Source organism: Populus alba, chromosome 15, assembly GCF_005239225.2.
Source record: "Populus alba chromosome 15, ASM523922v2, whole genome shotgun sequence".
NCBI classification, from domain to species: domain Eukaryota; kingdom Viridiplantae; phylum Streptophyta; class Magnoliopsida; order Malpighiales; family Salicaceae; genus Populus; species Populus alba.
In genome coordinates, this window is record NC_133298.1 from 14,026,513 (window position 1) to 14,039,520 (window position 13,008).

The window sequence follows — 13,008 nt, forward strand, 5'->3', positions numbered from 1 at the left end:
TTCAGAAGGTAGCACAAGGCCATATTATGGCTAAAATAATGGTAAATTTCTGTTTTGGATTAACTGGATGGTGTGTATAGTATTTCTAATTCTATTGAATGAAATTTTAATTTAAGCTTTTTTGTTATCATAATTTATTTAGAGTTTTGAAATGCTTATATTAAGAAGAGATTTAAATAAATAAAAAATACCTATTTTTTTATACATGAAACATGGTACAATCCAATATTATAAGTTAAGTAGAAGATTGTTATGAAATAGCTTGTATACTAGGTAGATAAACAAAAAGAACTTTATCTTATATTGGAAAGGTAAAGGGTTGTGATGTGCTTTATAATGTGAAGGACACAGATATGTTGGAGGTGAAAATATATATATATATAGAAAATAATTGTTTTTCTCTTTTTTTTTTTTCTCTACAAACTTTTTGTTTATGTTTATCATAAACAAAATATAAATTCTTTAAAAATTTATAGAGATTATTATCTATAAATTAAAGATTATTGTATCATGAAGATATATTGTTATAACTATATAATAAATATATTATATACAATTAATACCTTAAAAAATAATAATATTGACGCCTCCAAATAAAATCTAATTATTATACCGAAATAGCTGCTACAAGCATGCTAACATGGAGGTGATGTGCGAACTCTTGTTCCATATATATGCGCATTCATCTACCCATGCTGGCATTATAGATGAGTCACCATATACACGCGAAAGTGTCATATTTAGAATATTCATAACAAGTAGATTTTTTTCTCTTTAAAATAGCACAGTAAAAAAAATATTGAAAAAATAGTGCATTTGAGTTTTTTAAATTTTAATTTTAAAAAATAGCATAATTTATAAAGCCACAGATAACATATGTGAATACTTTAAAAAAAATGTTAATTAAAAATAGTATTTAAAATTATAAATTTAAAGAAAATATTATCTTTTACTTTTATCATTATTGTGATAAAAGTAATATTTATTTATTTTAAAAAGATAATACTTTGAAAAAAAATAATCTTACAATTTGGAATTTATTTTGTAAAAATATTATAAATCTCATTTTCAAAATTTTAATTTTAATTTGAAAAATAAGTTTATAAATTCTAGCAAGAATATAATTCTTCTACAAACTCTATATATTTTATTTGTACTATGCTTTTTGAAAACAAAAACTCAATAATTGGTGCTTAAAGTCTAAAGGCATTAAGAAATTTATGATGTCTGATCGATCCACTCAAGCCAGCGGATTTGTTCCTTTTTGGTCAGTGGTTCCATCATTTCCTTCAAATTTGAAGCAAATATTTCTAATGAAATAATAATAATAATAATTAATAATAATAATAAGAAGAAGAAGAAGAAGAAGAAGAAGGAAGAGTTAGAGTCCTCCTAATGATAGGCCATGACATCACTTTATGAGAACTTTTTTTTTAAGCAACTATCATCATTGGCACATGGGATATATATATATAACACAAATACATAAGGTCCAATATGAATATAAATCTTATTTGATGCTCCATTAAAATTTAACATGATTGTATTAGCATTACTGGTTTTTACAAATCCTTTTATTTCAAAATTTTATTTTTTACTATATATGTGACAAATATTAAAGGTATAGAAATAAATAAGAAATCCATTCTTCTTTTTCACTAACTAGTCTTTTTTTAATATTAGTATAACAAAAATTCTTTAAATAAGAGTTCATATAAAAAAAAATTCCTTCTTACAACATGTGACAAATATTAAAGATATAAAAAATATAGGTATGAACAAAAGTTTTATAAATTGCTTTCTTCAGAAGAGTTTTTTATTTTATTTTATTATTATTATTATTAATATAGATGTTCAGGTCAGTTTGCACGCCCCTCGATTAATCTCACAGATCCTGAAGTTAACAATAATATAAATTTTAAGTGACTTAGTGACCTCTAAAGAGCAAATTTAAAGTTTGATTAGTTGAGCCACACTCTCTCGGAATTGAAAAGTCTCTTTTTTTTTACTATTATTAATTATGATAAAAAAAAAAAACACAAGTTTTATAAATCTTTCATCTAATGGAGTAGAATATAATGCAAAAACAAAGGATCTCTTTCTAATAAATTTTGATAAGGTTTTATTAATTCTCAGCTTTTAATTTATTATTGGCTTTTAGTAACGTATTTTAATCATTTTTACAGTTTTAACAATCAAAATAGAGTGTCAAAAAGATAGTATATAGATTTTATTTAAGGTTCTATATGCTGTATAAATAGACATATAATAAAACAAACGATATTGATCTTCTTTTAGGAATTATATTAATGTTTTAATTTCTTATTTAATTAGAGATAGAGTTGAATGTACAACATATACTTTATACTATGATATTAAAAAAATAATGTATATCTTCCTTTTATATAGACTAAAAGTCTTTAATCTTAGCGTATAGAATAATTTTAAGGTTATTTTTTTGAGTTATTCGATAATAATAATAATAATAATAAATAAAAAGGGAGAATTGGAGGGGTAATAATGACAATGGTGTGATAAGTTGTGATTACGATAGTGACAGGACAACTTTTTTTTTTTTTTTTTTAAATAGAGGGTCATTCAACTATTTAAAATTCATAAGAGCTGGCAATTCATCATATATACAAGTTTACAAGTAAATTCATTTGAAAATTCATTTTTTTTTAAAGAAAAACTCGGAAGTCAATAACTTAAAATTTAAAATTGATGATCCTCAAGAAAGGCCAATCAATTTATCATTAACCTAAAATATCTTTGTTTTGATTTAAAGAATGTATTTATGAATACACACAAATGTTACAAGACAAAGCCCTACATCGATCCCTATTATTCTCCAAACAAGAAACCCAATATATATATATATATATATATATATATATATACATGCATAAAAAGCAAACTGGCCAATTTCCTGACACGTGTTTCCTTTGCCCTACCGTCTCAAATTTATACAGCTATAAACTATAATAATACTATAGATGAGCAGTAAAGTACGCGCCGGCACATGGCGTCACCTAGTCAACAAGCACTCGATCGTTATCCTGCACAGCCCGGCGCAAATTAGCATCCATTGTGCCCTCACTCACAGCTCCTCCTCTCTCTCAAGCCATGACCACAACGTCTTTACTCTCCGAGGCATCCATAGCCACCGGCTGACCAGAGGCCGACAAGGAGGCGTAACGGGAGGAGAAATCGCGAAACCCACCGTAATCATCCACTTCATCGAAATCCCCCTTCTGTCCTCCCGGCCCTTCATCGAAATTTAGCGAGTAACTTAAAGGATCATACTGGAAGTTCCCGTGGCGCCTTGCGTTACCACTGCCACTGCTTTTACTTCGATTGAATCTTCGAATGAAAGTTTTCCATTTAGGGCCCGCAACGATCTCTGACCACTCTCTGATCTTCTTCAACGCTCTTATCCCCTTGAACCACCATTCATTTTGATGGGGATCATAGCCGTGTGACTGTGATGATGATTGGATTCGTTCCCAGAAGGATAATCCGACGGTGGAGGATCGTCGGGAAGAAAAACAGGGAAAACAGAAGCAGCAGCGCGTGTTTGTTAAGAGAGAATTCGACGTTGTTTCTTCTGCGATCGGTTCTGCCCCTTTAAAGGCCATTTGGATTGATCCAGTACTCTCCTTTTCTCTCTCTCTCTCTCCCTCTTTTATTTTCAGGAAAAGAGAGGTTTTTAAATGCGAGAGGAAAGGTGAAGAGAGGTAACGGAAAGATACCGGGAACTGACAGGTGCCAGTTAAGGAAGATCTCATTTGTTTTGTTTTATATAATTTTTATTTAGGAGAATTTTAAGTTTCACAAATTTGTACGTGTTTAAATCTAGTCGTCAAATCCCAAAGTTTAAAAGATAAATCTCATGACACTCCAGTAGGTAAATACTTGAAATTAAAAGTTTTTTTCTCTATTTAGTCTCAAATTCAATTTTTATAATTTCTATTATTATGATAATCACTAAAAACTTATATAATTATTAATTTTAAAACTCATGAAATTAGTTAAGATACATATAAATTGATTCGGACACTCACATTAATAATAATAAAAAAATAATTGTTATATATAAAACTATAAAAAACAATCAAGTGATTTTAGATAAGAAATGAGATTTTAATCAATTTCATCCCTATAAAAAAACTGCCTGAATGTTTAATCATGGCAACAATAACATAAAAAAGATAAAACATCATATTTTAATCAATTTCATCCTTTTAAAAAGACCATGGTATGTTCAATCATAAATGATAATAACAATAATAACATCAACAAAATTAAATTAAATTTAATAATTTTATCATACTCTTAAAAAAAATATTTTTTAGAAAAATCGTGTGAGCCATTAGAATTTGATTTTAGCATTAGAAGTAAAGTGAATAAAAGTTTCATGACTAAATCCACCAACTCAATACACTGTCATCTAGTTAAGCTAGTAGCTCAGGAACAAGTAATTTAAGAACAAATAAATACAATAATATTTAAGACAAAACTCTAAAAATAAATTAGATAATAAAGATTATGAACTTATAGCTTAAAAGATTCATGAGATATTATATAACTAATGAGTCTTATTTTTTTTATATATAGAGGATGAATTAAAGTGTAATTTTATTCTAATAATATTAACGACATAAAATATTTATGATATATACATTAATGAATAATAAATATCTCTTATATAAATATTTATGCGATGAAAATATGGTAACCTTTAAAGAATTTTATATACTTAAAGGTATTGGAATAGTAAAATTTAAAAATACAGCTAAATTCATGAGAACTAAGTTCTTTTTTTAAACTGAGCTCATGTTATTAGGCTCTTTTTTCAAGATTAAGTTCATGAAAACTGAGTTCTTTACCTAGTTTAAGCTCATGATATTAAACTATTTTTCAATACTGAAATCATGAAGCTAAACTCTTTTAAATTAAGTTTATAAGTGGTTTTGCCCAGGGAGTTGTTTGAGATGATGAGTTTTGGGTCTACAAGATTTTTTAGTCCTCTTAAATTTGAGTTTATCACTATACGTGGAATTAATTAATTAATTATTAAATAAATTGTTTTGCTTAAAACAATTAAGGTAGTTTTGGCATGAAAAGGGAAAAAGAAAGAAGAAAAAGGGTGTGATATTTAATAGATATAATTATTTATTTGAAAAAATATATTTCGCCCTATCTTGGACTAGAGATGATTTTTGTTCACGGTGACATGTGAAAAAAAAATAAAAATTTTTTCGGAGACAAAATTCAGTAGTTTTTAATAATTGTAGAGCAATATTACTTGGTTTTGAACTTCGGAAACTGGCTGTAGTCCAGCTACATGATTGGAGGGTTGCCTTTCCTTTTCCTTTGCAGGGTTGTTTGAGGGAATGGTAGGTAACGATTCCTTTCCAAATATATTTTTAAAAATTTTTTTTAAATTATTTTTAACATTCGTATATAAAAATAATCTAATTATATTAATAAATATTAATTTAAAATAAAAAATAAAAAAAAATAAATATTTTTAAAATATAAAAATAAACATGCGGGCAGTGTGAGTAAGATATTATGGAGAGATAAGGGAGGATAAGAGCATTATAATCCATGTGATAATTAATAACACCGCTTAATGGTTGCGTGTGTGTATTGGCTACTTACTACTGGGTGCGGAAGGAATATTCGGGGGAGTGAGTCTTTGTGGTAATCAGGTCCTTTGCGACGCACAATAGGAACGTGGGGTCCAGATGAGGTGTCATGACGAGGAACATTGACAGGAAAGGAAATAATGGAAGTGTGAGTGAGCAACAAGAGTCCAATTGATTTATCATGGCGGACCCACCACTGCATCTGCCAGCTTTATCATCACCAGGACAGGACAATGGGATTATACCGCTCTTTATCGATTCTTTCTGTAAAATCAACGACTTTATAAACAAATACTCATTTTTTCTATAGTACTGACGGCCCACGGACCAAATTTTTTTAAAAGGAAACAAAATATTTCTAATCATTATTAATATATTTTTCTAGGAGATAAAATTTAAACAGTGTAAAAATTTATTTAATGTAATTTGATAATTTTAATGGGTATAAAGATAACCTAAAAGATGAGTAAAAATATAGTTTGAATAAAAATAAATATTTGATATTATATTTTTTTTAATAAATATTAAAATAACAACATATTAAATCGATTCAAGTAAACTAAGAATAACTCGTCAATTTACATATCAAGTTATGAGATCACGATAACTTCTTAAAAAATAAACCATAACAAATAAAAAAACTTAATTTTCAATAAACATGAAACATAAAAAAATCAATTAAAATGATAAAAAAAATTCTAATCATTACTAATATATTTTTCTAGTAAATAAAATTTAAACAATGTAAGAATTTTTTGATGTAATACAATTTATTTTTCTAGTAAATAAAATTATTATTCATACTCATACTAAATCACTCTAACTTACCATGAAATATAGATAAGAACAAGGATAGTTCTTTTACCTATTAGAATAATTCTAAATCAATAAAGCAAAAAGGTAAGCTGTGTGGAATCTAAAAATCATAGAGAAATAATTTGTGCTCATCACTTAGGTTTATGGATTATGCTCACATTGCATGGATTCTTTTTTATATTTTATTTTTAAATATCAACTGCAAAACTAGAAAAGATAAATTAAGTGGTTTTAATGTGGTTTTATTTATTTATTTATTTTTATAATACAATTCAGGTAAGGCTTTAGAATAAGTTTTTAAAGAAAGCCTTGATAATATTTTTTGCTTACCCCATCACAATAATTTCAACACAATTCTTTTTTTTTTTAAATCTACTTTCACAAGTTTATTATTTTAACCTTATGCTTTATCCTTGTTTAGATGTTTTTTTTATTATTATTTTCTTCACATGCTTTATTTACAAACTTTAATTATATCTACTACCTTTTTTTATCATGCAATTTAATGTATTTTTTTTCATTTATTATAAAGAAACTAAATCAAAATAGTGTTTCACTATTTCTTTTATTGTGGTCATAAAAGACAATTTTTCTATAGGTGTTACAGTTCAATTATTTTTGTTCTGTTTTTTTTTTTTCATTGAAAAATTATTCATTAACCATCATTGAAATTTTTTCTTTTCAATTTTATTCTCTCATATTATGTTGACATGGTTTTAAGTTGTTTAATTAGTTTTGATTTGCATGTTATAAACATATTCATGGTTACAAGAAACTTCTCATTATTAAACTAAAGATCAATATTATAGAAGTAGAATTTAAGTTGATAATCTTAAACAATTGAAATAACAAGAACCAAAGTTAACACTAAAAAAAGCTTTTTTCACTATTTATAGGGCACCTAAAAACTATAGTTTGGTCCCTAAAGTTTTTTATTCTTATGTTTGATCCCCCTATAATTTTAAGATTTTACGTATCAGCCATAAACTTCTTTTATTTATTTATTCAGTTTTTTGATGCTAATAGAGAAGAAAGAAAGATGCTAAAAAATAGAGAGCATGGAGACGATATTTGGTTGGTCATATTTGAACCATACAAAAAGCAAATCTGATGTGAATAGGTTTAACTTGGACAGATGTTCAACAAAGATGGTTTTTTTTTTTTTTATTTGAACATGCTATAAAAAGTAAATAAAGATCCATAAAGTTTTTTTTTTGTTAGGTTTTGGTTTTTTAGAGTGATTATAGGTTTGTTAGGGTTGGAAATAGATATATTGAGGTTTCTACAATGTTTTTTTAAGGATATTTTAGGTAAAATTATGTTGAAGATTAGTTTTTGAAGTTTCAAAACTTGGATCCAACATTTGGTTGCTAGAATTTCAACACAAGACTATGTGTTATTTTTCTAAGTAGGATGATATGTCTCACACAATGTTATGTTTGTTCCCTATCAAAATTGCTCCTATATTTTTGTCAATTCGACAAATAAGCTCATATAAAAATGCAATGATAAAAAACTGTCCCATGTTTATAAAATTAAGTCCCTTCAACCTAATTAAACTAAATTGCAATATACTGTAAGAGAACTAGCAATTAAAACTTTGGACAAGCTTATAATACAAATCCAAAGAAAAAGACATTTGTTTTTTCTTAAAAAAATAAAAAGTCCAAGAATAAAAAATATTTTTAAGAAAAAAAATAATACGTTATATATATATATATATATATTCAATATTATAGATTGAAACTCAGGAAAATAACATTTTTTTATTATTCTCTTTTGATCTTCTTAACAAGCACATGATCTATTTTTAAAATAAAAATAGGGTAGTGATTAAAAACACTTTATCTACTTGTTACATCCATATAAATCTAGTGATATGGTTAATCATTGTCCTAGTGTTTTTATTAACAACATGTTTGGAAATGTGGTTATGGTTATGGATTATTTTTCAAAATGCTTTTCATTTATAAATATATCAAGATAATATATATTTTTATTTTTTAAAAATTATTTTTAACATCAGCCTTTTAAAATAATCTAAAAACATAAAAAAATATTAATTTAAAATAAAATGAAATAATTTTTTTTTAATTTTTTTTAAAAATATAAAAACAAATAAAATTTAAAACCCCATCGGTCGCTTAATGTGGATTGAAGCTTGCACGCACGCCTCCTCTCTTCTGACATTTACAAGTATCACACCAACATTTCTCGCCTACCCTCTTGCGTCAACCTGGCAATCATATCATAGGTATACAATAATATCCAATTCTAGATACATGATGAAACAATTATAAGAAAATAATAGTACGAGAGAGAGAGAGAGACAACCAAAAGTATTACTAAAAAGCCAACTTGAATGAAAAGGGATAATGATAAATGTATTATTTGTTAAAAATGTAATATTTTTATTTAAAATCTTTTTTTATATATATTAATATTAAAAATAAATTTAAAAAATAAAAAATACTTTAAAAAATAATCATTATAACAATATTAAACATTTAATCAACGCTATCAATCGACATGTGTTCTCCTTAGTGTATGCTATATAGCTGGGGCTATGAGCTGTGATAGGAGGAATATATGAGAATATGCAAGTGGATTACATTGGTTTTAATATAAGCAAGCCAATCAGATATGCCAGAAGCAAAGAAGAAAGACCCCGACAACTGAGGAGGCTGCAAGCCTTAATAAACCTCTTGTCGGAGGACAATCCCGGAGCAGGTACAGATTAATCTCAGTAGATTGGACACGACCAAGACGAACAAACCACATAAGATATCTCACCCTTTTCTGGAGCTTGTAAACGCCAAACCCAATTAATGAAAGAGCTGTGGGCTAGCCATTTGTAAGCTGATTTAGAAGAAAAAACCGGACCAGGACAGAACAGAATCGAGATCAAGGACAAGCACGAATGGTGTCTTGAATAAATTGAGGAATTGGAGTTCGAAGAACTCTAAAATCCCAATTATGAGAAGCAGAGATCAAATCAGAAACAGTAAAATAAGCATCACTGCCATCGAGTTGAGGTAACATTCCCAGCCCACCAGATATATCCATCCTCCAACTCCAGAAAGCTCTTGTGAATGGACTCGTCCAGGTACAAGGAGAAGCAGAAGAGAAGCGAATATAAATAAATTTACAAGTCCTATGCTTGTATTGCTATAGAATCCAGAAATAACTCTCTCTTTACAAGTGGCAAGATTCAGAAGACGTCTCTGACACATGCAAACATCTGGTATCAGTACTTGACGTGGTTTCTATGTGGAAAGCCATTTTCCGATTCACTGGATGCAGAAATGGGTTTGCATCCTCTTGCTGAAGGCCATCCAAACCTAGATTAGGAATACTTCCTATCAATGGAGCCAGATGCCAAGGTCTATGGCATCATGGCGATACACGCCGTGTCAGGGCCAGAAAAAACTGATTATTGCATGACGGGAAATACAGTGTTTTTTTTTTGTTGTGGTTACTGTGCTTTGGACCCTTCAAAGTTGCTTGGCCAAGAAAATAACTTGTACCAAAATTAGCTGAGGCGGTCACGTTATGACAGATGTTTGATATTGTAAATCCATAACATTAATTAGGTTACTTTTGTCCTGAAAAGCCCTAGCTAGTCCCTGATTGGATTAACATCCTAACATCTACAGAAGATTATTAGTTGAGAAACAAATAGACAGACTCATCACCTAGGCAAAAACAGAACGCCTATAACTCCAGTGAAACGTGCTGAACTACAACAAAATATGCTTATAGCCCCAAATCCTGACGGTGACGAGCCTCTGGGGTGAGGAGAGACTTTCACTTTTATGACGCAGATGCAAGATAATTCCAACACTATTTAGATCAAGGCTCACGCATTCAAATTTTCTATATCTAGTACAGTCAGGTAGACTCCAAATCAAATACACAAAAAAATCTTTGTTTTATTCTGGCACACAATCCAATCGATACTTTCAAAATCCATAAAGGGAACTCTTTAAACAGCATGGTCTGACGTACACCAGGTCATTATGATTTTCATAATCTGGGACTCTAGCTCTTAATTCCTCTTCATGCTACGTGACAAGAGAAACCTAACTACATATGATGGTTGGAATGCAAGTGATCAGGATCCATAATAAGACAGGCTAATCGATACATTAAACTCAACAGACTAAACTATTTGTCTCACATCTGCCCATAGACGGTGTTGAGAGTGAAAGTATAAAAAAAGCCAAGTATCTGCTGCTCGGCGTTTGTATTCTAGATGAAAGGTAGGACAAGCAGGCATCACTTTTAACAACTTCACTGGTTAGAAAGTATACTTTCACATGCACAAGGCACAATGTTGCATACATTTCCCAACTCTCATCCAATAAACATAGCTGAAACAAGGTTCCCGAAACCTACTTAATGTCACAAGAGTGAGAATGCAAAACCAAATCAAAGGGTATATTCTGTGTACAAAAATATTACTTCTCCGACATAAACATACATATTTCAACCAAATTCAGAGTCAGGGGAACGAAATATTAGTTACATAACCATATTAACAGTCAACCTAATGTAGAGTCCCCTACCGAGGCGAACACCACTCACCACTTCGCATACATTTTCTATGAACAGTGATAAGAGAAAGCTCACTTACATAACCGTAGCTTTTCCAACCTCACGACCGTGAACCTTCCAAAACACAATGCCAGCATCATCAGCCTTCTTAGTATCAATAGCAATAGCCCCAAATAACGCCCTGAAAGCACTGCAAACCACTGAGGGAGTCGTCGAATTAGTTTTGGGAGAAACTCTAACCACCTTGTGCAACCTCAATCTCATCCCATCGACAGCACATGAAGTGTCCACTTTAGAGTTATCTGCTATCCGGCGGTTAAGGTCTTTCGAGGAGATCTCGGTGTCCTTTCCAAGGTAATACATAGAGACAGATGTGTCAATCACATTTGATCCCAGAATGCTCAACACCTTATTGTTCTCCTCGGAGAATGATGAGTGTGTCATTGCTCGGCGAAGATAACCAATGTTCTTGAAGGCATAGCTGCAAATTTAAGAAGCAAAGCAATGATAAATCTTTTGGTCCACCGGGAAATAAAATACATTCAATCAATACGATAAATAATGAAAAATTTATAACAGTATGGCAACTAGTTATACATTTAGCACAAGTTATGGCTTTTTTTTCTAACTTAATCTTTTGGGTCCAATAAAATAGCAAATATATTTCATTTGAAGATCCCAATTTTACAGTTGATTTTCCTGCTTTTTCTTGGCAACCATATACAGTTCTATGATAGAGAAGGCAAAAAGGAAAGGGAACCCAAAAAACTTACCCGATCTGATTCTGCAGCGTGTCCAGTGCAGACTCAAATGGCGATAATTTGAGCTTGTTTGCAGCTCCAACCTGCATAGTAAATGATATCTTTCCAGTTTCATTTCTTCTCTTCTACATTATAACAACAGAAACCAAGCAAAACATTTTGGGGTTTCTAACAATAGGGTTTCGCCCAAATAAAAATACCTGTGAGAGGGAGAAGATGGAAAAGACGGCTAGCGTAAAGACAGTGAAGCGAGAAGAAGCCATTGTTTACTTTTGCGATCTTTTGAGGTTGATTGTTTTAAGTCTTTGCTCTAGGGCTAATGGATGAACTGGGATGTCAGATGTCAGATTGTTGTCTATGGGCCCTTCCTAATGTTTTGGTATGGCCTTTGCATGGGCCCATTATAAATTTAGTCTACAGATGGTGAAATCCTAGGATGCCTAGAAAAATGCAAATCCAAAATGAATGAAGAATGCCACGCGCCATGCAACGACCGTTTTTTCAAATCCCATGCAAATAAATCGACATAAACCAGCCAAGTTTTGGATCCTCTTATGTTTTTAGGCCAACATTTTAATCATGTCTCATTATTAATCTTCAATAAATGTTCTAAATAGGGTGAGATAAAATAAATTCTAAGGAACCTAACTAGGGTGTTTCTTATACTATGTATATTTTGAGCGGTGATTGTTTTTTTTTTTTTTTCAAAATAAAATAACTTTTGATTTATTAAAAAAAAGCAAACAAAGAATTAGGGTGAAAAACATGGGAAACTAGGTGGCGTTTCTACATTTGATGCACAAAATTCACTTTAAATCTTTTATTTTACAATTGATACATTATTGTTCCTTTTAGTTTTTAAAGATTCGATTTTAATAGAACTTCATTCCTTTTCTTCTAAAATTTAAAAAAATAAAATATATATGAATTCTAATGGTTAGCACAAGTTCTATTATATAAAATGAGTTTTATTGAGGTATTTTTTGTTCTTCATCTTACCTTGAAAAAGTAGATTTGGACTTGAAATTATTTAGGTTGATTCTTGGTCCTTTAACCCATTTTTTGGTTATTCAAAGCCATGCATGAGTTTATTTAGGTCTTTAGGATGACTTTTAGATATTTTTAAGTAAAAAAAATGATTGAGAAATGGATTTTTGGATCCAAAAATACCTCCCTGATGATTGTGTGCACCTTTTTTTTTTTTCTTTCAATTTTATCCT

General features: G+C 29.6%; 2 protein-coding genes across 2 annotated transcripts; both read right to left on the reverse strand.

Annotated features, from left to right (window-relative positions):
* Positions 1-2,756: 2,756 nt before the first annotated feature.
* Positions 2,757-3,694, reverse strand: LOC118052000 (uncharacterized). Its single transcript, XM_035062807.2, has one exon. The coding sequence runs from the start codon at positions 3,636-3,638 to the stop codon at positions 3,120-3,122; it is 519 nt and encodes a 172-aa protein (XP_034918698.1). The 5' UTR covers positions 3,639-3,694; the 3' UTR covers positions 2,757-3,119.
* Positions 3,695-10,913: 7,219 nt separating this feature from the next.
* On the reverse strand, positions 10,914-12,141 carry LOC118051997 (protein NUCLEAR FUSION DEFECTIVE 2). The gene is made up of 3 exons (XM_035062803.2): positions 11,989-12,141; positions 11,801-11,871; positions 10,914-11,508 (listed from the first exon to the last, which is right to left on the reverse strand). The coding sequence occupies exons 1-3, from the start codon at positions 12,049-12,051 to the stop codon at positions 11,103-11,105; spliced, it is 540 nt and encodes a 179-aa protein (XP_034918694.1). The 5' UTR covers positions 12,052-12,141; the 3' UTR covers positions 10,914-11,102.
* Positions 12,142-13,008: the final 867 nt, after the last annotated feature.

Excerpts from the sequence above, each read along its gene's own strand:
- LOC118052000 (XM_035062807.2), bottom strand. The coding sequence starts at position 3,638 with ATGGCCTTTAAAGGGGCAGAACCGATCGCAGAAGAAACAACGTCGAAT.
- LOC118051997 (XM_035062803.2), bottom strand. The coding sequence starts at position 12,051 with ATGGCTTCTTCTCGCTTCACTGTCTTTACGCTAGCCGTCTTTTCCATC. Across the intron at positions 11,872-11,988 it reads CCATCTTCTCCCTCTCACAG|GTTGGAGCTGCAAACAAGCT; the intron begins GTATTTTTATTT and ends TTTACTATGCAG. Across the intron at positions 11,509-11,800 it reads ACGCTGCAGAATCAGATCGG|CTATGCCTTCAAGAACATTG; the intron begins GTAAGTTTTTTG and ends TTAAATTTGCAG.